The sequence below is a fragment of the Wyeomyia smithii genome, chromosome 2, assembly GCF_029784165.1.
Source record: "Wyeomyia smithii strain HCP4-BCI-WySm-NY-G18 chromosome 2, ASM2978416v1, whole genome shotgun sequence".
NCBI lineage: Eukaryota > Metazoa > Arthropoda > Insecta > Diptera > Culicidae > Wyeomyia > Wyeomyia smithii.
This window is the reverse complement of record NC_073695.1, coordinates 3,923,405-3,948,560: the sequence shown is the minus strand read 5'-3', so window position 1 is coordinate 3,948,560 and position 25,156 is coordinate 3,923,405. Positions and strand designations below refer to the sequence as shown.

Below are 25,156 nucleotides of genomic sequence, written 5' to 3'. Positions count from 1 at the left end.
TTTTAATCAAGTAGTCATAGAGGCAAAAACAGCCTTAAAGTGAGGTTAAATTTGCACAAAAACATATATTGACAAAAAAAAAATCATTCCTTCCAGCGCTCCCCAGAGGACGTGTCGAACTTCGACGAGGAGTTCACGTCGGAGAAACCGCAGCTGACGCCGCCGAAGGATCCACGCGTCCTGACCGAGAATGAACAGACTTACTTCAAGGACTTCACCTACACGGCGGACTGGTGTTGACAGTGAATGTGAGTGTCTCTCTTCGGAACTAGCATCCGCGCATTAGCTGCTGCCAATGGACGCGCCCCCTCCACCACCCGGAGCAGCAAATCAGCCAAACCTTTTTCCTTACCTTATTCGACTAAGAACGTGCAGGCAAACATGCTACAAGCCAGTCGCGTGTTATCATCCAATTGTTAATGCCTAGTGTTAATCAAGCAATGCGCAGCGACGAAAATATCCAAAACAACCACGAGAAGTGCTGTTGGAAATCGTAAAGTCTTCCGAAAATAGGCGCGTAACGTAATAAAAGGATCAAGATAAAAGCATGTCAGGAATATCCAGCAAAAATTCATGATAGTTAAAGTACCTTCATGTGCGTGTTTATCCATTGTTTTTGATACGACTTTAAGCTTAACCGTTATCGCTAAAAGCAAAGCAAATGCAAAAAAAAATCACTCAAAGCAAGGCGGACGCAAGCAGACGCGTGAAATCGATAGCTAAAATCGGTGAGGTGCCTTTTCAATCGCTGTTGAATTGTTCTGTAGTTATGCGAGATTTACAGGAAGGGTTAGAAATCGTTTGTAGAAAGACCGCAGTTAGAGCGTCAAGATTATTAAGTTTAGTTGGTAGATGAATCCTTATTTTTTTTTCTTCTATGCTCTAGTGTGTATGATTTTTTCTGTATTATAGTAGAATTATGGACCTAAACTGAATACATATACAAACACGTTTATCATTGGTTGATTTTCCCCGCAGGAATTAAAATACGGATAGACGGCTCTACCAGAGCCACGCGAGGAAAGAAATTTGTCTAATCTATTCCTATTTATGAAAGTTTGCTTTTTGTTTTCCAGTGTGCCTCTAGTTTGGCGGCATTTAAGGAATGAAAGGCGACTTTATTTGTTCTATTATCAGTTTCTTTTTTATGTCAAGTCACACTTAAACGCACCGCGTAGGAATTGCTATTCTATAAGTGAAGCTAAAAGGCATCGTAGTTCAAGCACGTAAATATTACTACTATTCACATACATAGCTTATAGGCAAAAGTGAACTCAGTTGCTGCTGAAGTGAGAGCATTGTTAATTTGTAATGAGAAAAGTTTTACGCACGCAAACCCACTTGCACCTACAGGAACGTGATTTTAAAATCATTTATCCAGAGAAAATAACCTACATTTAAAGTCTAAAAAACAGAAAATCATAAAACGGGAATGTTGGGAGAACAAAAGAATGTGCAAGCTGGATCTAGGCGTGAGCGAGTATGGAAATGTACTAATAGTTGTTTATTGATAAAAAAAAACAATTTATGCATTTTTTGAGAATAACAGATACACCAGAATTTTGAAAAGTTAGACAAACATTTTATTCATTTGTTTTCCGTACTGAAATCACATTTCACACAAATCATACGAAACACTTTCTAACCTAGAAAACGGCAATCCCCAGTCACGGCCATCCTAGAGCGCTGATGTCCTGCTTCTGTCGCCGGCTATGGATTCTCGTAGGCCAGATGAAACAGGAAGGACTGCTTATGGGCAAAAGAAGACATACGAATTGCCACCTGCAAACCGTGTGGTTGAGGCAAGTATGTCACGGACGAATCCACTGTGAACAAAAAATAGATTACATTAAAATAACGAAATAACGCAGAAGGGCGAACGACGTCACAAGGAAATTATGCTTTAGCTTATAACTATCGACTTACCTTTCGGTACTTTAGTCAAAAATGGAAAACGTCTCTCTAGAGGACAAAATTACGAATAAGCACGTTAAAATTGTAAAATGAAATGATGGAAGATGGAAGAAACTGAGCTTTTATTTCATGACCATGCGTTACAGAGGTTACGAATAAGCTGCTGATGTAGAATTGTTTATCTTTGAATCAGTGATGCCAGGTAACGTGAAGATTTTCACGGGTAGAAATAATTTATACACTGGTGCTTATTACGGGAGTCACTTCACGGTGAAATATTTTTCACTCTCACGCTCACTTAACTTTTTTAGACCTATACCCGATTCCACCTCAAGTGAGGTGACATAAATCACCTCCGTGGAGTGAGATTGACGGTGAAGTGAAATTAGGAATAGGACAAGTGAAATGAGATTGTTTCCAAGCTCGAAAATCCCTAAGTCCCAGAAAGTCGTTTTTTCCGTTTTTTTAGATAACACCAGATCTAGACGTGTTCTGCTTTTCTAAGACATTCGGCATCAAAAAAAATTTTTTTTTCGGTATCGAAAATTTCCTGAACTAGTTTGCATTTTTTCATCGGGCAAAAAAATTAAAATTTGACCGCTTTAAGCACGGATGAAATTCTAATTCGTTTCGTTACTGAAGAAAAAATCCAATTTTTACCATTAGATCACAAATCAATTAACCACAGACTAACAGACGTAACACTGGAACCTAGCTCCATCGCCACAAAAAACGTTCAATTCAAATTTTCAATCGTATAATAGTTATCGCGCGAGAACGTCGTTTGGGGCGCTGTCATGCAATCTCATACACATTTTGTAGTTCCCCATTTGACACATGCAGTAACACTGGCGCTGATGTCGAAATACATGACACAGCGCGAACACGACAGCAGATGGTGCTAGTGTCACTAACGTAAAGTACTGGAATCATCCAAACGATGATTTTATTGAAAATTTGTTCGACGTATTATGTCTGTTAGTCTGTGAATCAACTTTAAGACTTATGGCATCTTCGTAGAATCATTTCACCGTTCAAAATGGTCGTGAAATAATTCCACGCGAAACGTCGCTTTTTCCGTTCTCACTTCACTTATATGACACTCAAAATAACCCAGATTCCGCGGCAGATGTCACTTTGCGACGTTTTTCTCACTTACGTGAGTCCCGTAATAGGATTTTGTTCACTTCACTCTGATTTCACCGTGAAGTGACTCCCGTAATAAGCACCTCTAAACCAAATGAATCAAAAATATACTAAATACTAAAATCGATAGAAACTATGTACTGTTGTATTGAAATGAATGTTTAAATGGGTTTTAACAATTGGTTAGTGGAAAATAACCGGTATCTAAAATTACTAAGAAAAAAATTCCAGCTCTAAAGTAAGTTTGTTATTTTTTTTTATTGTTCTTATGAGATCCATTAGAAAATTATTAATATTATTCGAAAAAGTAACGGCAGTTTCTCTTTATTTCTCAATGCGTTTTCCGAGGGGTAAGACAGTGAGTAAATTTGAGGTTTTCCGAGTTTTTCTGAGGAAACCTGAAAGATAAAGAGCAAATCTGAGTAACTCTCGTGTCCCTGAATATCCATCCTTAAATTTTCTGACGTAGAATACGTCTTACGGCAACAATTTCAGGGACCCAATTTCAAAATCGAAAAACATCGAGAGCGTCACAAAAATTGTCCAATTTCAAACGTTTTAAACCTAGTCAGTTTCCAACCGATTTCTGTCATTTTCGCAGCAATCGATTGGAAAATCATTTAAGCACCCGTTCAAATGTAGGAAATTGTAACCTGATTGTTCAAACTATTGTAATATTGAAAATTGTTGAACATTGTCGAAACGCAAATGTCGACTTTTGATTGGTCGCTTGCTGCTTTTCTCTAAAAAGGACGACAGAATGGAGTACCTAGTTAGCCGGGAATGCACTCTTCGGGCTATATAAGAGACTGTTTCTCCTCAAGCAAATCAGTTTACTAGCAGAAGTGAAAGTGGATCAGCAGCGGGCAACAGCGGCGTTGGTAGTGGTTAGCTGCAGTTCCTACCTCTTTCAGTTCGGCTTCCCTTCGATCTGAGTTGGATCCCACCAGCGGTAATCCGATTCAGATATCGTTGGGTGAATACAACCCGAAACTGAAAGAGACTCGCACCGCCAGGTGATTTGAGAAGCCACCATCATCCAGCGTTTGTAGGGTGTGTGCACATAACGTGTGTGAATATTTGTAGCGTGTATTCTTAATATATAAGGTGTGTGGCTTGCTATATAGCGTGTGTGTATGTTTATGGCGTGTATGCATGTCTGTAGCGCGTGTGTGCATGTTTATAACGCGTGTGGCTTGCTATATAGCGTGTGCATGGCTAGCGTGTCTGTGCATGTCTATGGCTTGTGTGCTTACTATTTAGCGTGTGTGGCTTTCTATAGAAGGTGTAGCTAGAGTGCGTGGCTTGATATATAGCGTGCGTGGCTAGCTGTATAGCGTGTGTGTATGTTTATAGCGTGTATGTGCATGTCTATAGCTTGTGTGGCTCGCTATATAGCGTACGTGGCTTGCTATATAGTGTGTGTGGCTTGCTGTATAACGTGCGGCTAGCTTGCGTGGCTTGCTATATATGCTATATAGTTTATAGCATGTGTGGCTAGCAGTATAGCGATTAAAATTTTTATATATACATAATTGCTAATGAATCTTACTAATTTCAACAATCAGTTGTAAAATTTTCTAAGCTATCGTAAAATGCAGAAAATTGTTATTTGAACTGTTATATCATGGATGGAGAATGCACTATTTGCCCTTGTCTATAGCCTCTTCGTAGCCACTGCCTAAATTAAGATATCTCAGTGCAACTTGATACAAAAGACAGTCTCAAAACAATTTAATTTCATTCTTGTTTTGGATACGGCAGCAAATGAAACCGCGGTGCCGGCTACAGAGGTAAACGTCATCTAGAGCAAAGAGACTATTAAATTAATTAACCCCAATTGAGTGTATTCCCAAACCTGTTCCAAGAAAGACATTGACATAAGACAGGCTGTCGTATTCTACGTTACCTCTGCGGTCGTGTCTTATAAACAACCTCTTCAACTTTTTTCCCTCCGCAAATATACACATGAATGTTGCTCGGTCCCACTGTTCATATATCTTTCTTGCTTTCAAGGTAATCAAAGATGTGAATCATTTGAGAATTTCGGAGTAATATTGAGTAAATTAGAGTAACTCCCGTGTAAGGGCATCCTTAACGGTGCGCTTCTATACCAATAAGGTATATTACAAAGGAGTGGCAGATAAGTTCTCGATATGCGATCAGAGGTGGCGAGTTAAAAGTTGTGACGTCACAACAATAGTCTACGTTCGGCATTCAGTGCGGATTTTCGACAAATTGTACTTTTTTCGAGTTTCTCACGTTTTACGGTTACCAAAAAACACGAATTCAATCGTGTGGAGGTAAATCATGTGGTGTTTCGGCTTATCAAGCCTAAAAGTTAGGCATAGATATACATGCTTCTCCCAAAAATCCCGATATTGAGAAACGCTGGCGTTTGTTCTGTCGGGTACCAAATATTCCCGCAATGTTTTATATTTGTTCACAATGTTTTCGCGCGGAAGATTTCGAGCATAGGTTCCAGACCGATTCCTGGCGCATTTTAGCATCGGAAGGTAATGTATCAGTTTATCATTCGTAGCTGTCCAAAAGTAATTGTTTACGTTTTAGCCGTTCCAACAATTTCCACACTTTTATTGGTGAATCCATCATCACGGACGGAGCCGAGCTTTTAAGGCAACCCGAGACAGATGCACCAGCTAAAAATTACGCTCCTTCAGCTTTGTTCGAAAATGAAAAAAGAGCTCTCAAACAAATCTGGAATCGCGGAAGAAATCACCCCAAGTGATGAAAAGGACGACATACAAGGAGGACCACAAGTCAGCGACCTCTTGAGGAATCAGATGGAGTAGAGTACGCCATAAATTATATCGCTCGATCGGTTTTGAAAAGTAACCCCGAAATGGGCATTTACATCTATGAAATTGAAGACTCTTCGGAAGACGATTGCTATGGAAAAAATATTTTGAAGATCTCTCTAACGGTGATCTAGTTTAGTTAATCTATGACAATACCTGGGAGACACATGTTGTTCCTGATATTATCATAGTACAACAATATAATGCATTCCATATGATTTCAAACAAAATCTATACATTTTCCTATATCAAACTGTGTTCAATTGGTTGTTGTGACGTCACGATCTCAGTACGCGAAAATTGTTGCTGCCTAACACTTGCAGCCACACTCATCTGCCGCTCCTTCGTATATAGCTTATTGCTTCTATACCCCGTTTGACAGCGCTCTATCATCACTTCATACCGTACCGGCCGCTGCTAAATGCGCTAGAGAAACAGTAGCCGAGCATCCGGGAAGCATCGCGCTCTCAAATTTAGTGGCCCGATAACAGCGCTGCTAAAGGTTTATGCTGGATGAAACGTCAAACTGAGAAGATAGCAGCGACCGATGTGAAAACGGGTGAGTGAGCAAAATAGCCGCACTGTACACAGCCGCCATAACAACTCAAATAGTACCAAATAGTTAAGAATGCCCTAAGAGAGTAACTCAGATACGTTTTTCTGAGAAAACGTGAAAAATAAAGAGCAAATCTGAGTAACTTTCGTGTCTCTGAAAACCCATCCCCACCGCGAATATAAATATGAATGTTACTCGGTCTCACCGCTCATATATTTGTCTTGTTCTCAAGGTAATTGAAGATGTGAATCATCTGGAATTTTCGGAGTAATATTGAGAAAAACAGAGTTACTCCCAAGCATAAAAGTAACTTAGAAATAAGCTGTCTCGCCCCTCGGTTTTTAAGAATAAATATTTCATCCAAAATAAATCCGTTGTTTGCACTTTGTCATATAAACTACTCTCGTCATTCTTAAAAAACTTTTAAATTTCGTTTTGTACAACAGAAATTTTCACGTGTGAAATACCAACTGTACTCTTGAACTCGTTGAAGTGTTGATGCAGCACGTTTAACATGTCTTGGCATCGAATTAAAATAAATTAGAAAATAATGACCAACCATTACGCAGAAATATTGTAATTTTTTGAAGTAGAATACTTCTCTCAGGAAGTTCGGCTACATAGGGATGTGAAATGAAAATCTAAAACCGAAACAAGTGAAAAATATGTCCAATTTCAAATGCTAATAAATCGGTTAGTATTCGATGGATTTCCTTCGTTCTTGCAGCAATAGATTGGAAAATCTTCTAAGATTCTTCCCAAAATAAGATAATTGTAATTTTATTATTCACACTATTGTACTATTGAAAATAGTCAAGCCTTGTCAAAACGAAAAATTCGACCTCTGATTGGTCGTTATATGCTTGCTTCCCAAGCACGGTCGACAGGATCATATACCTTGCAATTGAAAACATGCTATTTGGCCTATATAAGAGCCTGCTTCAGCCGGAGCCGCTCATAATAGTTCTAGACAGCGACTAGCACTAGCCCTGTGGTTGGTCACCACGTCTCAGGAGCAGCGCGGTTTTTCTCAGCGTGTGTCGCCAGACAGCCATTATTCCCCCGTGTTGGGGCAGCATGATGATTGCCATCAGGAAATCCAATTTCGGAAACCAAAATGCCTTTTTTATGGCAAATAAACAAGTCATTGAAAGTTAATAATTTTTGTCAACGAAAGCAAGCATTCTGTGTTGCATCCTAGCAATTCAAATATGTCGCACCCGTCCAATTTACTGAATGTGAAATAGCTCCCACAGTGCATGTTGTCCGTGTATCTTAATTCCCCCAATGTTAGGGCAGCTCAAAGGTTGTAATACGCAACCGATTTTGAACCGCAACATGCTTTTTTCAAGGCAAATAAAAAAATAATTAAAGGTTAATAGTTTTCTGGCATCAACACAAGCAGACATTCTGTGCGGGATGCAATCAAATTCTGTTGTAGTTGTCTAATTTTTACTTTCACTTTATTTAGTAAACCCCCCACTGTAGGGGCAGCGCAAAGGCTGCGATCAGCATAACCGACATTGAATAATTAACTGCCCTGTTAGTCGATTAAGCCTTGTCAAAACACAAAATTCGACCTCTGATTGGTCGTTATACCGCGCTTTCCCAAGCACGGTCGGCAGAGTTATGGACCTAGTAAATTGGGAATGCATCATTTGGCCTATATAAGAGCTTCATCAGATAATAAACAAACATTTTATCGGATATTAAATTGAACAACTGAAATTTGAAGAACACAAATGATTATTTGAAGAGTTAACATTTTCTCGTTTTGCGCTATAATCCAACGTTAATTATCTTCATCTACATGCATACTCTGATTATTATTGCGTGTTTGGGTCGCTTAGTGTTTGGCTACGGTCATGCAGAACGCAAATAACGGCGCGATGCGATTCGGCAAGACGAAATCTGTTGAAATGTATAGCTCTACTTCGCCTTAAAAAGAGCTGTACATTTCACCACGGTAAGGCGAATCGCATCACGCCGGCATTCGCGTTCTTCATAACCGTAGCCTTTGTTCCGTTCCCGTTTAATGATGTCGTATTAAATGTGCATATTACAATTCGGCAGCACTTCAACGTCTCATTTGTACAAAATTTAAAAATATTCAATGAACTTCATTCAAAATATCAGACAAAAAGAAATTACAATACTGCCAACTGACACGCAAGCAGCCGGGTTATCTTTCTTGTAAAAGTATTCTCGTTCAACCTTGCGGTCGTGGCTTTGCATACAACCTTCTTGTGATTTTTTTTTGTTGACTAGGCACTAGGGTTTTTTTTTTTTGACTAGGCAGCTTAACACCGGTTAATGGTATTTCCCGCCGCACAGGAAGTCACAGAAACTTGTAAAAATATCTCTTAAACTGAACCTCAAATGCCGAACATTGTTATTGGAGTTCTACTATGTGTCATCAATACCGTATAAAAATATCCTCCCCCATGTTATCATGGGGAGAGAAAAGGCCTTCCAACAAATCCATCACCACCACCGGTGGTTTTGTTTCCTACACCCAGCTGCAGCTGCCTAGTTAGCTGCTCTATTTGACGATCTTTTTTATCCAACGATTCCTTCAAGCAGTCTACCATACCAATGAGTTTGCGCACCATTTCATCTGGTGTGAAAACAACGTTATCAAATTTGAAGACGGTTGAACTCTGCCAGCCCGCCGCCGTTGGTTTTTTCTTCTCCATATCACGAATCGTGGCATACAGTTTCTCGATGGTTGCAAGTGCACCCTCTAGATCGCTCTTGAGCTTGAGCTGGTTCTCCTCGTTGTTGCTGGTTGTGGTGGTACGAGCAGCTTTTTGTGCCACAATCGCGTAGTTCGGACCACTGCAGCTGCTGTTTCTACCAGTACTACTGGTTCTGTGCTTGTTCTTACTACGGGTGCCATCTCTCTTGATGGTGCTGTTGTTGCAGTTGCTGCTGCTGCTGCTACTACTGCTGATGAAACTGTTGATCATATATTTTCTTGGCAGCCGGATATGACAGCCTCTCGTCTATTTTAATCCTTTGGATTGCCTGTTCTCGCGCGTAAATTGGGCATTGTCTACTCGCCAGGAAATGTGTGCCCGTTTTACATCGGCTGCAGTAATCCGGTCGTTCACAGGAGTCCACAGTCCCTTTAATGTAGTATTTTTTATGTTTCTTTGCAGCAGCAACAGCAGTACTGTTGTTGTTGTTGTCCTCCAGAATGGAGAACAGTGAGAAAACGGTGCTTATTACAGAAATTTTTGAGCTGGGAAACATTCTCCTTTCACTTGTTCTATTCACAATTTCACTTCACGCAACTAATTGTTGTCACAGCACTTTAGATGGAATCGGGAGTAGGTCTCCCAATATTTTCCGAGATAACATACATTTCTAAGACACCTGGCATCAAAAAAATTTCGATATCGACAATTGTGCTGGTCGTCATCAGTCGAAAAAGTGAAACTTTGACTGCTTAAAGGAGCTATTTCCCTAAGTCCGATTGAGTTGAAAATTTCGAACGACATTCGAAGGTCAGTTTTTTCCCTCACCATTGGCCGCAGCTCAAAAATTTGTAAGTCCCAGAGCCGATTTAAAAAAAATAGTAGGAGGGTGGTATTGAAGACACGACCGCATGATGTAGGACTACGGTGTTTTTCTATATTTTTTTTCTAACAGTGCATTTTTTTGCTGAGACATTGTAGCGCTTTGAACAATAATAAATATAAATAAAATATATGAATGAAACTTTATTTATATTGGTATCTCCACTCTGCCATATTCGAAAACAGAAAGTGACTAACAACAACAAATCGTTTACAAAGTCAGTGCTTAGGAAGAGAGGTAGTGATTGGCTGCTCGGTATGATTGTCTAAATCGATGTTATTTACCAATTTTTCAATAGTATATCTCAAACAATAGGTTGTTTTTGCACCACAAGTTTAACCGTAAAAAAAATTCTGATTGATGCTAAAACCTCGAAAGCCTGATAACAAATGACTGAAATATAAGTGCTCAAAACCTGACCACACTCCCCTGGTTGAATTAATAGATTTTCAAATTCACGATAGACGTAGTCCTACGTCAAAAGATATTCACCTTGTTACTAAAAAATAAATCCAATACATATTATCAGTAGATTTTCTCCACCTTCGGGGAATCATCAACTCTCTATCACCGTTGAGAATGGTCGAGAAATAATTCCACGCGAAACGTCGCATTTTCGTTTCCACTTCAGTGATGTGACACTCATTTTTTCTTACTTACGTGAGTCCCGTAATAGGACTGTATTCACTTCACTCTGATTTCACCGTGAAGTGACTCCCGTAATAGGCACCAGTAATCAAGAGCTTCTGATTTGAAATAACTGTTATTCTCAAATATGTAGAAAGTGCGTAAATGCTTCAAAATGTAACTTTTAAGAATAAAATTGTCCTACACTGGAGTCAATCTAGTGAAAGAGGAATTTATTATGATTAGATTAGAAAGTTATTTGCCGTTGAATTAACACTACTTACCAAACAATTCAAAGTGTAAAGAAAATCTTTCGAAATATATCATTACAAAGAAACGGTGAAATCAACAGAAAATTACCTAACTTTTGATTGTTATGTACATATTTGATCTTTATGCTTGAGGTACGGAATGTCAGTTATTTTGACAATCACAATATATTTAAAAGATTTTTTATGTTTTCTTTTTTTTTTTTGTTTTATTTTATTCTAAATTTTCAATTTAATTAACATGTGGATGGCTAAAAATAAGATACGTTTCATTAATATTTTTCTACCTAAGATTTAATATTAATTACTATAAGGGGCCATCCACATACCACGTGGACAGCTTTGGGGGGGGGTCCATGCAATTTTTTTAGAATTTATATGGACAGTTGTCCCGAGCCGAAACTTGAACCTACGACGACTGGCTTCTTAGGCCAACATCGTACCTCGAGACTAACTGGAAGGTTAAGAAATCAACACTAAATCACTTTAATTTGCAAAGTGGCTTGAATTGTTTAATCAAGTGCAAAAACACTTGAAGTAAACGTGACATATTTTTACATTGTTCTGAAGCTATTTTCCTCCGTGCAAAGAATATTGTACGCAAGTTTGGATGCAATTTTTATGTGTAACGGCTCTAATGCAGAACTGTCATTCACAACAGCTGTTAGCCGTTCTTTAAGTTTTTTATAGGTTATACATCGAAAGTTGATCTAATGTCTCTATGAAAACAAAATGTTACTGGAATAGTACAACTCGCTTCTCGAAAGCTGTGAATAACAACCACTTTAAAAGCGTGTATATTCCGAATACTTAAGTGTATCTCTTTTAGTAGTTGAAAATGAAGGAGCCTAACGAGTTTACCAAAACGAACTAAACGCCAGTTACTAATATTAGCATCCACCGGATTCTCCGGAACCGTTTAGATCCGGGATGGAACCTGGCGTACCAACATTCAACATCGCAAGTATTTTCTCTTCCTATTTTGATAATTCTAGATAAAGATCAATAGTATATAGGATTGTAACGCCCGACACGGAAAGCCTTCGAATGTAATTCTAAGCTGTTATTTTCGATAATTCCACAGCTTCAGGATATGCGTCGCCTTGGTTGTAGCAGGGAAACCCACTGTGCAACAGCATACCGGCTCTATCTACATCTTTGTGAAGGTACAGTAACTTTTGCATGTTATCAATAGCATACTCACATCCCTTATTTCCCTAGAGCGTTGCCTCTGGGATGTCCAGTATCATTACTCGCAGGAACTGGACGTGATCTACCTCACAGCGCGCAAACAAAAGGATCCTTCGTCGGCAACAGACATTTACATTCCGATGGCTTCTTTCGAAGACCTCCCAATGGATGACGTAGAACGCTACCAAATGGTTCTGGGTGAGTCCAATAAAGAAGTTTCATGTCCCAGCAGCATTGTGTTCGGTTTCTGTGATCCCAGCTCAACGGTATTGTTGTATCGGATGACGAACACAATTAAACCCCTGACTGAGAAGCCACTCTCTCGAAACAAGCGCAATAAGGAAATGGAGCCAGAGGCTCACTGTAGTAGAAGTAAAGTTGTTTAAAAAAACTCAAATTAAAGAACTTTTCGGGTTCCGTTTTAGAAATATTACATCCACTCTCTGGAAGCTTTGTTTAAATTACAGAATAAGTAGTATTAATATATTTCTGTTTTATCTTTCTCTGATTCTGTATATTGTTATTGATTTTAGTGTCTGCTGCAATCATAGAATCGGTTGTCCTCGTCTTTCGTTTGTTTCCATTCTTTTTTTTTTAATTTTCCCATTTTCTATTCTTTTTTTTTGACTAGAATTAATCTGTTTTTTATCCTCGTTTTTCCTATGCCCATACTTTTTTTTTTGCTTAAATCAGCATAATTTGCAGCTTAACTATGATAGCGCGATAGACTGCTTGCCTTACTTGGCTTCTTATGTCTATTATAGATGTGGTTATCGTCTAAGTAGCGCATGACAGACATGATGATAGTTCAGATTGGAGTGCCGCCTCTAGCTTATTGTGGCTTACTGCTGGCGTGGCGTGAAGCATTTAAGTAGAGCTCATTTTATTCTATCTCAGGGCTTATTTGGTGTGAATTTAGAACCGAAGGAATACAGTGAAACATGTGCGCCGCTACGACACAGACGATGAATGAAAGTATAGTAATGATAGTGTATAATGGAGCACCAAAACGTGTATGGAAAGAAGGGGGTAAAATCTAAATATCTAAGCTCAAGGTGAAATGTTTCATTTTGGAATAATATTGTGCCGTTATCGGTTGCTCCGTTTGCTAACCGAAAACTAAAATCCGTTTGATTTTAGATCATACAAATAAGCTCTTTCATTAAAATAATCACTATTATAGAATGAATATAATAATGCTTATAAAACTAAATCACATCAGACAAAAAAAACTGAAAATGTATCATTTTTTTCAATAAAGTCTTTCTTCTTAGTTAAAGATATTTGCAACTTAAGCTCTAATTTTGATTTACAATGATATCACGTGTTTTGTGTAGGGTGTATGAAACATGATGGATAAACTGAAACGCCCATCGTAGGTTATGCTTGATATTGATAAACAAAGTAGGGAACGACTGCCATCGGTGCAAAAAAATAAACAATTGCAAGAAACAAAGCAAAAAGTCGTTGTTCTATTGCACTTTTCCCCCGTCTACCGTACTGTAAAATGACGAGACTGAAACATACTGCAGCTGGATCAGCCGGGGCTGACCATTCTGTTTTGGCTATGGATTGTGACACACCGATAGGACACAGATTTAGCGAAAAGTTACACTCTAAACTAGACTCTAGCGCTGATTCCAGTTCTAGACAAAATCTTCAAAACCCACAAAATGACTGCTCCACTACTACGTTTACGGGACCCACTCGGGTGTACGCTTCTTCCTACTATGCTAAAAGCCTCCTGTTCTAACTTACCAAATGGAACTTGAAAAACTTCTTCGCTAACAACAACACGCAGATCGTTAAGCCGCGCTCTGACTTAGCCTTCTATTCGAATACAAGCAATATGAGAGATCAATCAGTTTTAGTTAATTGCAATAGTTTTACGTAAAATGCTATTGCTCGCTGCTTGTTTGATATCTGGATTTAAGTTGAAGGAGTTCTCATAGCTATTTCTGTTCGCTGCTGGCCAACTCCACAATGAATCCTCCTCTTCGAGTAAGCAAGCAGCAGATATATTCGTACCAGGCATCGTTACTTATGGCATCCCGCTCGCAAACCGCTGAAGCGTGGAACCTAAGTAGGCCTTTCGAGTTGGTAGCCATACAGAAAGCAAAAGGTAGCGCGCGCGAATGAGTTGCATTGGTAATAAACAGAAGCGGTATTTGTGGTTTGTTTGTTCGACTCGCGCTAACAACCGGTACGCACTTAGGCGTAGCAGTCACAGCAGGCTTTGTAAGTGGTACACAGCATGAGATTTTTTTTCTTCTCGAAGAGGAATTGTCATTGTGAAGAACGGGTAGGATTCTGTTGCTCGTCACAGCCTTTTTCCTGCCCGTTCAGCCAGCCAAGCGTCTAAAATTGTTTGGGTCGGGTTTTCGACTTTAGTGGACAGGGCTACGCGCATCCTCCAACTATTCGCCAGAAGTTTAGAAGATATTGCTCCGCGCAGTCAAAACTTGGAATGAATTTTAAGTAATTTAGCATTGCTCAATACTCGGGGTGCGTCCGCCGAAATCTACGCTTTCTAAACGGTATCCTATATCACTATGCAATAGTTTGCCATTGCTTGCTCTATTCAACGCTCAACACGTAGTAAACAGCTCAACTACCCTTCGGATCTGTGTTCTTCTAAGCTACTGCCCCGATAGGTTTTACATTTTTACTGTCTATAAAACACTGAGAAATTTGAAGAATATTTACGTTATTTTTTCTTTTGTTTCCGATTCGAATAGTTTCAAGGGAAAATGGACGTGATCGTTCTAATGCTGTTACGTTTTTTTGTTTTTTTTTTTAATGTCTCTCACTCTAATCTCGGCTGCCACATAGTTAATAACTTTCCTTCCCATCACTGGTAGAATAAAAACAACACTTCGAAAACTTGTTTTAACATTCACTACCGAAAAATGGAGGGGACAAATAATTTACAGTACCTATCAGCTAATGATATTTTGTTTTTTTTTTTTCTTCCATGTAACTTATGGTCTAATCGTTTTAGTCAGATGGATTTCCAAATTGGAAAATCGCACAGCAAATAATTCAATTTCGATGTAAAGCAGAATCAAAAACAAATAAAGGGATGGAATCAATGATTTCTTTTGGTTTTTTTTTCTCCCAAAAATTGCTCTGTGTGGACATTTTTACATCACATCGAATAGCGTTCAGGGTATTAGCTTCTAGTTTTGGGGTGCCCTACATATAATCTTCTAATTTCGTCCGACGACAAGCTGCTTCTGCGCCTATACACTTTATTCTTGGTTTCTAGGTTTTGGATTATTCTGCTATTCTAGGATTAGCACAGTGTTTTCATGTCTTCGTTTGTCTCAGGGGCGAGTGTTTTTTCTTCTTCTTTAATCTTGCGTTCTCCGTCTCAGAAGTTAGTTTTCATTCAACAAGAGGAGGGGAAATAAACGGCCGCTTCCGACTGCTTTCTGTACTTGTGTTTGGTTGTTAGTAAAAGTTTTGCTCTTTTGTAAAGATGTACAGACGAAAGAGATTGAAAATGCTGCTTGTTAGCAAAGGATTAGAATAAAAGTTGTCATTTAACATACTTGTTTCTGGTTTAAATATGCGTGTATAAATATAAATATTTATAATGCTTATCTCAAGTTTTGAACCCCGGTTCGTATTTTCCCCGCTCGTCTAATTTTGGCTACGAAGTTTTCTTCTCTTAGCAGTACATAATATAGTTTATATAATATTGACCCCGCTGAAAGTCTAAGACCGGCACACTCGCTTTGACTGTGGTTTCATTTTATGTATACAATAGATGGTAATAATTATATCGTGAGAGCTTTGTATCTTCAAATGATTTTGGACAGAACTGGTTGATTTTTTTATATCATTTTGGATCGTAACATTGTCTTCTCTGACCTGTCGTCTATCTAGAATATACTTGCAAACACTTACTCGATAAGTTTATGTTTTAGGTATTAATTTTGTTTTTGTTTTTCTGTGCCAAGAAGAAGCCAGTGTTTGTTTACTGTTACACACCATAAGATTGTATAAATAATAACAATCCAACACAGAATTATTATCCTTTCCATTGCTCAGAAATAGGTTAGCGTTGGCATACTTACCGCTTTGAGTGTTGCGTGTTTTTTTTTTTTTCTATATATCACTTTGTAAACATAATCACAAAATAAAACAAGGTACTATCTCGGAGATTTTGAAGCGAATCTCCGCATGCTGGTACTTTTTTTTGGATGAGCTGGATGTTCTACGTGCGTTAGCCATCAACTATCGACTACATACTTTACTTGCTCCGACCGAACGCAGCCATAGAAGCAGATTTCGGTACGAAGCGTTTCCTCGGCAAAGGTCTCGACGCCATCGCCGCGGAACAGGAACCGCTGGTCGTTATGGTGGTGCCGAGACCCCGATTGAATCCGTATCATTTTCGTGGCCCATTTGCGCTAACCGGTTTGCCCTTCTGGTTGGCCAGTTCCGCTAAAAGAGCATCATCACATTAGCTACGCATCGACAAATTAAGGAAATTATTCGAACCTACCTTTCATTTTTTCTGCTTTCTTTATTTCTCGTATTGCCCGTCCGCGTTTATCTAGAATGAGTTTGTCCACACGAACGAAGATCCCGTGCTTTGGCTTACAGCTGAAGTACTGTATTCCTTGCACCGTACCGTCATTCTTTCCCGTAGGTGTATCGAGCTCTACCCCAATCCATGTTCCACCCTAGAATTAACCAACGTTGAGCCTCCTACTTGAGAAAAAAAAATTCCAACTCACCTGAAAATGTGTTCCACCAATAAACGCTATCACACCACTCGTGTTATATGGCCGAATCTGTACCGACTCTCCAACCAATACCCAATCAGGGATGTTATCTAGTTTGCTTGCCGTCGCGAAGCTGCTCTCCATCACTATAAAGAAACAAACAATTAACTCTTCTCAAAGTCATCAAACAAACAAACTCATCTAACCATCCGAATCATTCATCATCCGAGAATTATTCTCTTCGTCTACTGTGTCCTCATGACTATCCGCCGAAACAGCAGTTCTCTCACGGTTCTGGTCAACCAGTCCATCTTCCTGGTCAGCGGAGCTCCGCAGCTGATTGCTATCGTTGTGAATCTCTTCGCGGTCCACATCCTCATTTTCCTCATCAATCAAACCCACACTGTGCGACAGTATGGCCGGTTCGCTGGAACGTTTTGCATTATTGTTGAACAGCAGCGCGTGGTGCTCATCCATCACATCACTGCGGTTGCCGTTCATCTCGTCAAAGCTGGTCATGTTCTTCAAGAAAGGATTGACTCGTTTAGGAAATTCCGTACTAACCGCGCCGGTATTGAACTGTTGGCTTTCCGCTGCCGGCGTACTGCTGTAGTAGTCCGAAGCTTTGCTGACGGCGCTCGGAGGAGTGTGCTCGTTTCGCATGTTGGATGGTGACATGGTTTCTGGAAGGTGGTAAGTATATCGTTCGCCCATGGTTATTCGCATCACAAATTATCACTTACCGGGACTTTCCCCAGCGCTCAGCGACCGGATAGAGTAGGTGTCGTCATTCGTGAGGTTACTGCAGGACACCGCTTGCGACCCATAGCCACTGGAGGTGGACGAGCTCATGCTCGGCGTTCCGGCGGCTACGTTTTGGCTCTTTCCGCTGCCACTGGTCGGAGCCGATCCAGTTTTACCCGTCCGGTCGGCCGCTTGGGATACAAATTTTCCACTTAACTCCGCGCGTGGTCGCTTGTCGATATCGATGAACGATTCCACCGTATGGGAAGCCTTCATCTTGGACAGGTTGGACTTCTTCGGTGGCTCGTAATAATCGTAATCGGAGTACTCTGGTTCGCTGAAACGGTCTTCACCTTCTTCCTCGTAGCAGATTTGTTTAATCAACGGTTCCTCGTGGAGTGTGGTCATCCGTTGCGCTAGTTTACTAGCCGCTGGGGAGGCTGTGCAGAAACAGAAAAACAGAAGGTTATTAAAATGTACGCAAACCACTTTGATAAATCCGAACAAAAGAATATTATTCTCGAAATATCGACATTTGATCTAAAAAACAAAAACACAAAGAGATATGCATAACACGCTTTCTACGTACGCTTGGTTGGCTGTAATCTCAGGGAGTTCAAATTTAAGTTAAGATTAAGGAATGTGGGACGAGCTGCATTCCGTGAAAGTGTTAGTGGAATAGAGAAAGAATACAAGACAATTATTCAGGACATGATTAGTAAGGATTCGCTTGGTTTCGTTTGTTGCTTGCTGTTTCCCTGGCTCGTAACGGAAAGACACAACATCTGGTGTTGTTTATGTGTGTACAAATATGCCTATTAGACAACACAAACTTACATCTCACGAGCTATCATTGTTAATAATATGTATATGGTTACATCTGAGGAGATTGGGCTGGAATTCGTTGTGTTTAGAAGCACTTAGACACAGGGACTTCTAGCAATCGGATCGGGACTTTCCGACAAGTAGAGCAACACTTACCTAGCCCGTAAGAGCTGTTCGTGTCCTCTCCACTGGTACTAGGGCTCTTCAGCTTCTGTCGGTTCACAGTTGTTTCACGAGTGCTTTGAGCTAAAGAACGAAAGGAAAATTAACAATCACATTCACGGTACGATAAACCATGCGACCCCACCAAAAGTTGCAATCGATGGAGACGAATGGTTATTGATGATCAAGCAAATCAAAACCTACCTGAATTCAATCCTACTTTTAAATCAGCGTATGACTCAGAGCGCCCAATGCCCATCAGAGACTCAAGCGAAGCATCAAAGAATCTCATCTGCAAGGAAAAAATTAATTAGAGTGAAAAAGTAACGGTTAGAACTTCATCCATCAGTGTTGTGCATGTGTAGATCGAATATATCAATGTACAAACTTATCGAACTAATGACATGTTAACGCTAAGCAAAATCTGACCAATCGACAATCGATTCTGGTGATCAAGTAAATAATCAAGTTTGTTTCGGCAGCAAAACGAAAGAAGACACAAGTAAAAATCAAATCAAAATACCACGCAACACGAGATGGTTGCGTGAGGAAAATAAGTCCGCCCTCGTGGAAAGTGGCCGAACAAACTTACATATACACGAAAACAACGCAAGAGAGAAACGCAATTGAGAGAGCAGTGAATCGAAGAACAAGAGGAACAGAGTGTAGTAAGCAACATCTACTATACTTACGGTCATCGAAGTAGTGAGGCCGCAGTGCTCCCGGGTATCTTTTACGACCTTTAACGTTTTTTTTTTTTGGATAATTCATTTAGGCGTGATTGATTTTTAATTTATCGGGAAAGTGGATTCAAATTTTGATTTTTTTTTCATTAGATTGACAATGGTTTTAGCAGCGTGCAGATAAATATGCATAAAGAGAGAGATATATGTCCAAAGTGTGAAAGCGTATGCACAAACGATGGTAAACAGAGAGCAATATCAATACAAGTTCGCAAATTTTGGAGGGTTGGTGGAGAAACGGAAGAATTCTCGTACGGGGAAATCAGTAATCAAAGTAAAAGTGGTGCTGTTTCGAGGTTCACAATAAAAAACAGGTGTCATCAAAAAGGTGTATAAAAAAGAAAGAAACCAAGTGAACGTTGTGTTCCAAACATGGTTAAAAAATGTACAGTGAGAGGAATATAAACATTTCGCTAGGAGGAAAGAAGGAAGGACGAAAACCGTGTCAGTGATAAAAACTTTGACAATTTGAAGCAAGTTGTCTCGTTGACGACAGCAAAGACGACATCGGCAACGACGATGCTGTTGTAAGCGAACAGAAGAGAAAAAATGGGATGCGGTGGAGATGGTTTGCGGGAGGTTATACTGTACCTGCGAGAAGTTCGGCACACTGGCGGTTTTACGCATCGACAGCGTCGGGCCCCGCACCTGTTCCAGTTCTTTAACAGCCACACTTTGTCGCAAGCGGTCCAGCGTAAGAATGCTCTCCACTGCTGACACTCCTTTGGTATATTTTTCTTGAATTAAAAGAAACGAAAAACATGAATACGATTTAAAAAATAAAATAAATCATGTCAACTTACCAATGTATGTCTCTCCATCACTGGCGGAAACATCCTCACCGGTGGCAGCAATTTGCGCCAACGACTCACGATCTTCCAACTCTTCTGATGCCTTGGGAATGTTAGACACAACCTCATACGTAACACCAGATTGAAGAGAACTGCAATCCGCACGAACGATACGCAGTTTCTTTAGTCGATCGGTGAAGCTCTGCCGTTTGTAGATGTTCAATGCAAGCCGTTTCCGTAGTACCAGATCCATCGGTGCTGGATGGGACAGCCGTACAGTTGTCTTCAAAATCAAGTAAACTCGTTCGTTTGCTTCTGTCATTCGGTTCAGTGAGGGACTATCATGTATCGACGAGTCCCAGCTGCAAACTGCGCATATGTCTTTCTCCAAGTGTTGTATCATTTGCAAACTATAGAACTTGTTTCCATGTTCCTTCGGCAGTATGGAATTTATTCCAGCAATCGGGACTTCATCGTTGACACTCTGCGTCGATAAATCATCGGCGTTAAGATCCAAAAATAGGACAGGTACATGCGGCTCCATTCCTAGAGGTGGATCCCATGAAGCGGGAGCACCAGGTATTCCCGAACCAGGAGCTGGCACAAGCACGGCGTTACGTTCCTCTGTAAGGGAGACCCATTGGTTAACGAGACTTTGCTCGCGTTCCTTTTCTTGCTCGGTTTTGTCGTCCTTGTTGATCAATTTTTGTATCTGCTGATCCAAATACTGCCGACGACGACCCAAAGCTTCACTCCATTTATCCCGCAGAACAGTTAGATCTTCCTCCTGGTATGAATCCATTGGCTTTTGGAGTTTAGAGCGAACCGTCACGCATCCTACCGAAACGTTAATGATCGACTGACATATGATGGGTAATGTTCCGGAATTCTGAACTGGTTTAACACGAACTAGAATGCGCCGTTGAAATCCCTGACGAAGCTGATAGACACCGCCGGTTAACATATCTTTCGAACATTGCACATCGACCGGAGCCCAATCGCCATTATCATTCAGTTCGTGAATTTCTACCCAGAGCTCAATTTTCCGGGAGAGCTCCGCCCACCGGTCGGCCAGGGAACGAGCTTTGGCCTGCTGCTGTTCTACTTCCCAATCTTTGGCTCGCGAGAAACCAACCGATCGATGACCCCAAACCTCAATTGACAACGCTCCATCAGTGCAGTGCTCCAGAAATTCTTCGTTCACCGCTACTATATAATCAGCTTCGTGGTCGAATTTGAATGTACTGTTCTGATTGTGTGCAGCTACTTCTTGATTGGTCGCTGGAACGACTGCCACATCATGATTCCAGAACGAATATTGGCAGAACACAAAGTTGGACAAGTATAGCGGCAGCCCCGAGGCCTGCTTGATACTGATTCGGCAGGTTACCTGATTGGAGGGTGTGTCACACATATCGTCATCTTCGTGGCTGCTGTGGGAACTTTCCGACGCAGACTCGTTGATACGATCCTGAGGGAACTGACCGGCGACTCGACTTATTTCCAACTGCAATCGTCCAGCTACTTCTCCCTGCTGGCTGATAATCGGAGTATGATAATCCAGTGTTACGTCGTGGAGTAGCACCTCCAGAAAGATGTTGGCTACTCCGATTAGGTTGTGATTTTCCTGGGATTCATAGAAGGGATCCGATTTGTTCTTGTTTTCATCCAAGACGGTGTAATCGTTGGCCTGATATTCCTGATACATATCACGCATATCGATGAGTTTGTTTTCCAGCTGTTCCATGCTCCAAATTTGGCTGCCAGAGTTCATCCGGCGGACCAGAATTGCTGGCTCGCTGACGAAAGCACCCGGTTTGCGATTTGGGCTCAAATTAGCTGGAGGAATCTGTAGAGTGACACTGAATTTTGTTTGCTTGCTCATTTCTTCGGCAAGAACGTTCGCTTCCTGAACAAATGCATTCGCTCGAACAATGTCGGCTTTCAACTGTCCCAGAGATCGTTTGAACATTTCGTCCCGCTCCTGTGCCCACTTTTCTACACGGAGTTGAGCGGTTGGCGTATTTGGAGGGAGTTTGCTCAGACGGAATGGATCATATGGGGCATACGGAGCGTACGGAGTGGTCGGGGACAATATGTTTCGCAGTTGCTGAAATTGCTTCTCATACTCGATCCGTTGTTTTTCCAGAGCAACCTGCTTGTCTTCCTCGTGCTGTTTTTCTAGGCGCGAGATAGCCGCTTGGATGGGATTATTGCTGAACTCGTTCTGCATCAGTTCCTCTTGAGCGTAGTAGTAGTCCATGTGTTGAGCAGGTGTTTGAGGTTCTGAGGACATGTTGTTGTTGCTAATGCTGGACTTTGGACAGTTCACTCGGAAGAAATGATGGTTTCCCCATACGATGCGATCGCCATGGTTCAGGAGAGTTTTTTCGGAGACCACCGAACCATTCACACAGCAACGGGCACCTTCAATTGGTTTCATAAACAGCTCACCGTCTTCAATCGAAATAATGCAGTGTTCCGGTTGAATGCCCAGCCCCAGCAGTTGTATGTCGGGCTGTTTGCTGGTGTCGTTACATACACCACCGATTAAGGTAACGTCCTTCAAATAGTACACAAGCAGCTCATTCATCGATGGGTCAGCGTTCAGGTTTACCAAATAATACTTGTTCTTTTCCACCTTGATGCCACTGTCCTGCACACTAATTCCCATTTTTTCCAATGCCTGTTGGCGCTCGCTTTGAATCTGTTCGGTCTTCTCGAGCTTTTCTTCCCATGTTTGCGAAATTTGTTTCATAAGGTTCTCACTTTCGGCCAACTTGTCATGAATATCAACTCGTTTCATGTCGCCAATACTTCCACCCGTAGCATGCTTCAACATCTCCCGAAGAGTCTCCACCTCTTTCCTCAACTCGCGAATAATTCGTGCGTTAGGATCTTCATTAACCACGGCATGATTGACGATTCGCTTAGCTCTATCAGCGTACCTGAGAGTGGACAAAGTTTCCTCGTAATTATCCGCCGCCGGGGAAAGGGTAGCCAACATCACCGTCTTAGAATTACCACCAAGATTATCCTTTAACAGCCACGTTAGTACCGAATCTCGATACGGAACAAATTTATCTCTGTTTTTGCTCCCACTGGTCTGATCGGCTAGCTTCGAAATAACCAGGCCCAGGGTGGTCAAACTTTTGTTAATGTTCGAGCCCTCCTTGAGACGTTCTCCGACGGCACCGGTTTTCACTGCTCGCTCACTACCGGCCAGATCTACCAGCGATACACGGGACACCTTCTCACCCGTCACCCCGGACAGTGTATCGATGAGAGTCTGCGTGAGGACCACCGTGAAAACTGCGTGCGAACGGGACGATTCGGAGTTCATATTAGTCGCTGCTACCGTTCGTGATTTGTTACCCTCGGCCATCAAGTTGTCGATGTCCTGAAAAGATACAACAAAAATTAATTAATGAATCAGATCAAATCACGCTTCCCCCTAATCAACTGCCCGGAGGCCATAAACAATAGATTTGGGACGATCAGAAAAAATGGTGTTAATAAACCAGCAATAATAAATAGCATGGTGTCATGACACAAATCCAATATAATTATGTCCCTACTTCTAACTAATACGTTTCGCAAACGTATACTGTGACAATCCCGAAGGAATCACTACTGCGGTAAACACGCAACAGCCGCAAATTCATAACACACAATCCATTTAATGAATAGCCCAACGTAATCCACGTTCCGCAAAAGCTAACCGTACATACATATGAGCTTAACCATGCAGCAATTTCTGCACCGGTCTCCGACAGGAAGGACACAATGGATGAAGTGAGAATCTCCTGAGAGTCGTTTGACTTGTTTTTATTTTCTTTCCACTTTCGGACCACAAACTGGTGTATTAGAACGGTAGTGCTGCTAAGGAAGTTAGAGCCCATGTCGATATAGGCATATAAAAAGCTACTGCGAGCGAATTTAGTGTCATTATTTACGAGCACGAACAGCTTCATTAAAAAGCTAACAGAGTGGCATCTTCCGCTGGAAGCTTGAGCTGGGAACAGGGTTATCGCGAATGTCATGCTGTCTGTTTGCTCAGAAAGTTACCTTGTAACTATGGCTAGTACGAGCTCGGTAGAGTTTGAGACTGACTTCCGGGATCCGGTGCCACTGTGGTCGAGCTTTTACGTACTTATACTGGGCGGACAATAAATTACTTTATCTGTATTCATGACATGCGAGTGTTCTGACTTGAGAATTGGGTCGTCTCCCGTTGGGTTCCGCCGTGGTTTGGTCGGCAGAAAAGTTTTTGGCAAGAGTTTGCCGTTTGGAGTTCCTTCACCCCAAGCGTTGCCTGGAAAAGTGATTGTTGTTCGGCAAGAAAACTGTCTCGGTTGCCATTACGAGATTGTTTTCTTTTTTTTCTATGTTTTAGTTGGTACAACTTTCCCGACCGCATCGGAAGCAGTACGACTAGGCAAATGTAAGTAATGTTGTGGAAAACCAAAATTGTTATTGGGCGTTTCTGCCAAATGCGCTTGTAGTACATAATTCAGGAGGAATATATTGGAATTTGAGTTTGAAATCGATTGATTGCTGTCGTCCAGAAATTTCAACGAGTTTTTTTTTACGAGAGAGCGGTTTTTATTTCTGCTTATTATCAAAACAAAGTAATACGCTGGAAAATTACTATATAATTAATTTTGAGAATAATTCATGGCGGATAATAACTGAAAAATATGTCATGATGTATGATAATCTGCCCAACTATAAGATGTTGGGTAATTATCAAGCGGAACTATCTCAAGGCAAACTGGGGCGCAATTTATCACTGTTATTAGTTTTACTGCATCTCCGTAGCCTCATCTTGCCTGCATTTACTCTCTTTTGTTTGAATAATTATTTTCGATGCCAGCTGATGCAATACGAGGATACCTTAAGAAAATAATCCGTGCGCTATAAATTGAGGTTATTCAGTATCATTGCATGTATATATTAATGAAAAATAAAAAAATCAAGACTTTTTTCAAAATAATTTCAAAATATCCATAAAGCACACCTTCAAATAAAGCAGCTGCCGTTTGCTTTGA

General features: G+C 40.8%; 3 protein-coding genes and 1 long non-coding RNA gene across 17 annotated transcripts in view; 2 read left to right on the top strand and 2 right to left on the bottom strand.

Moving 5' to 3' along the window:
• Window positions 1-1,579, top strand: part of LOC129725556 (serine/threonine-protein kinase N) — a 162,430-nt gene extending 160,851 nt beyond the window's left edge. For all 9 annotated transcript variants that reach the window (XM_055681545.1, XM_055681540.1, XM_055681538.1 and 6 more), the window contains one exon: window positions 97-1,579. In XM_055681545.1, coding sequence (XP_055537520.1) covers window positions 97-240 — 144 coding nt within the window. In that variant the 3' untranslated portion in view covers window positions 241-1,579. The remainder of the gene's footprint in view (window positions 1-96) is intronic.
• LOC129725564 (uncharacterized) lies at window positions 1,561-2,121 on the bottom strand. Its single transcript, XR_008728110.1, has 2 exons — window positions 1,927-2,121; window positions 1,561-1,826 (listed from the first exon to the last, which is right to left on the bottom strand). It is a non-coding gene; the product is annotated as an uncharacterized LOC129725564 (long non-coding RNA).
• A 9,441-nt stretch (window positions 2,122-11,562) lies between these two features.
• LOC129720855 (uncharacterized) lies at window positions 11,563-12,937 on the top strand. 3 transcript variants are annotated; one of them, XM_055672696.1, is made up of 4 exons: window positions 11,563-11,682; window positions 11,743-11,873; window positions 11,998-12,079; window positions 12,135-12,937. In XM_055672696.1, the coding sequence occupies exons 2-4, from the start codon at window positions 11,844-11,846 to the stop codon at window positions 12,488-12,490; spliced, it is 468 nt and encodes a 155-aa protein (XP_055528671.1). In that variant the 5' UTR covers window positions 11,563-11,682; window positions 11,743-11,843; the 3' UTR covers window positions 12,491-12,937. The 3 variants fall into 3 exon arrangements, with proteins under 3 accessions (XP_055528671.1, XP_055528670.1, XP_055528672.1); XM_055672697.1 differs by having other exon boundaries at window positions 11,593-11,682; window positions 11,746-11,873; XM_055672695.1 differs by having other exon boundaries at window positions 11,577-11,873.
• LOC129720854 (kinesin-like protein KIF13A) overlaps window positions 12,556-25,156 on the bottom strand; it is a 56,975-nt gene continuing 44,374 nt past the window's right edge. For 2 of the 4 annotated variants that reach the window (XM_055672690.1, XM_055672692.1), the window contains exons 5-15: window positions 20,118-23,505; window positions 19,906-20,051; window positions 19,264-19,311; window positions 18,776-18,863; window positions 18,566-18,655; window positions 18,174-18,236; window positions 17,584-18,024; window positions 17,047-17,523; window positions 16,853-16,986; window positions 16,618-16,798; window positions 12,556-16,556 (exon numbers count right to left, since the gene is read on the bottom strand). In XM_055672690.1, the coding sequence (XP_055528665.1) occupies window positions 16,501-16,556; window positions 16,618-16,798; window positions 16,853-16,986; window positions 17,047-17,523; window positions 17,584-18,024; window positions 18,174-18,236; window positions 18,566-18,655; window positions 18,776-18,863; window positions 19,264-19,311; window positions 19,906-20,051; window positions 20,118-23,505 (5,112 nt within the window). In that variant the 3' untranslated portion in view covers window positions 12,556-16,500. The remainder of the gene's footprint in view (window positions 16,557-16,617; window positions 16,799-16,852; window positions 16,987-17,046; window positions 17,524-17,583; window positions 18,025-18,173; window positions 18,237-18,565; window positions 18,656-18,775; window positions 18,864-19,263; window positions 19,312-19,905; window positions 20,052-20,117; window positions 23,506-25,156) is intronic. The other 2 variants (XM_055672694.1, XM_055672693.1) reach the window with 2 other exon arrangements.

What these genes read in the sequence shown, in the direction of transcription:
- LOC129720855 (XM_055672696.1), top strand. Translation starts at nt 11,844, where the DNA reads ATGGAACCTGGCGTACCAACATTCAACATC. An exon ending in GCGTACCAACATTCAACATC is followed by an intron (nt 11,874 to 11,997) that starts GCAAGTATTTTC and finishes ATAATTCCACAG; the next exon opens with CTTCAGGATATGCGTCGCCT. An exon ending in CTATCTACATCTTTGTGAAG is followed by an intron (nt 12,080 to 12,134) that starts GTACAGTAACTT and finishes TTATTTCCCTAG; the next exon opens with AGCGTTGCCTCTGGGATGTC.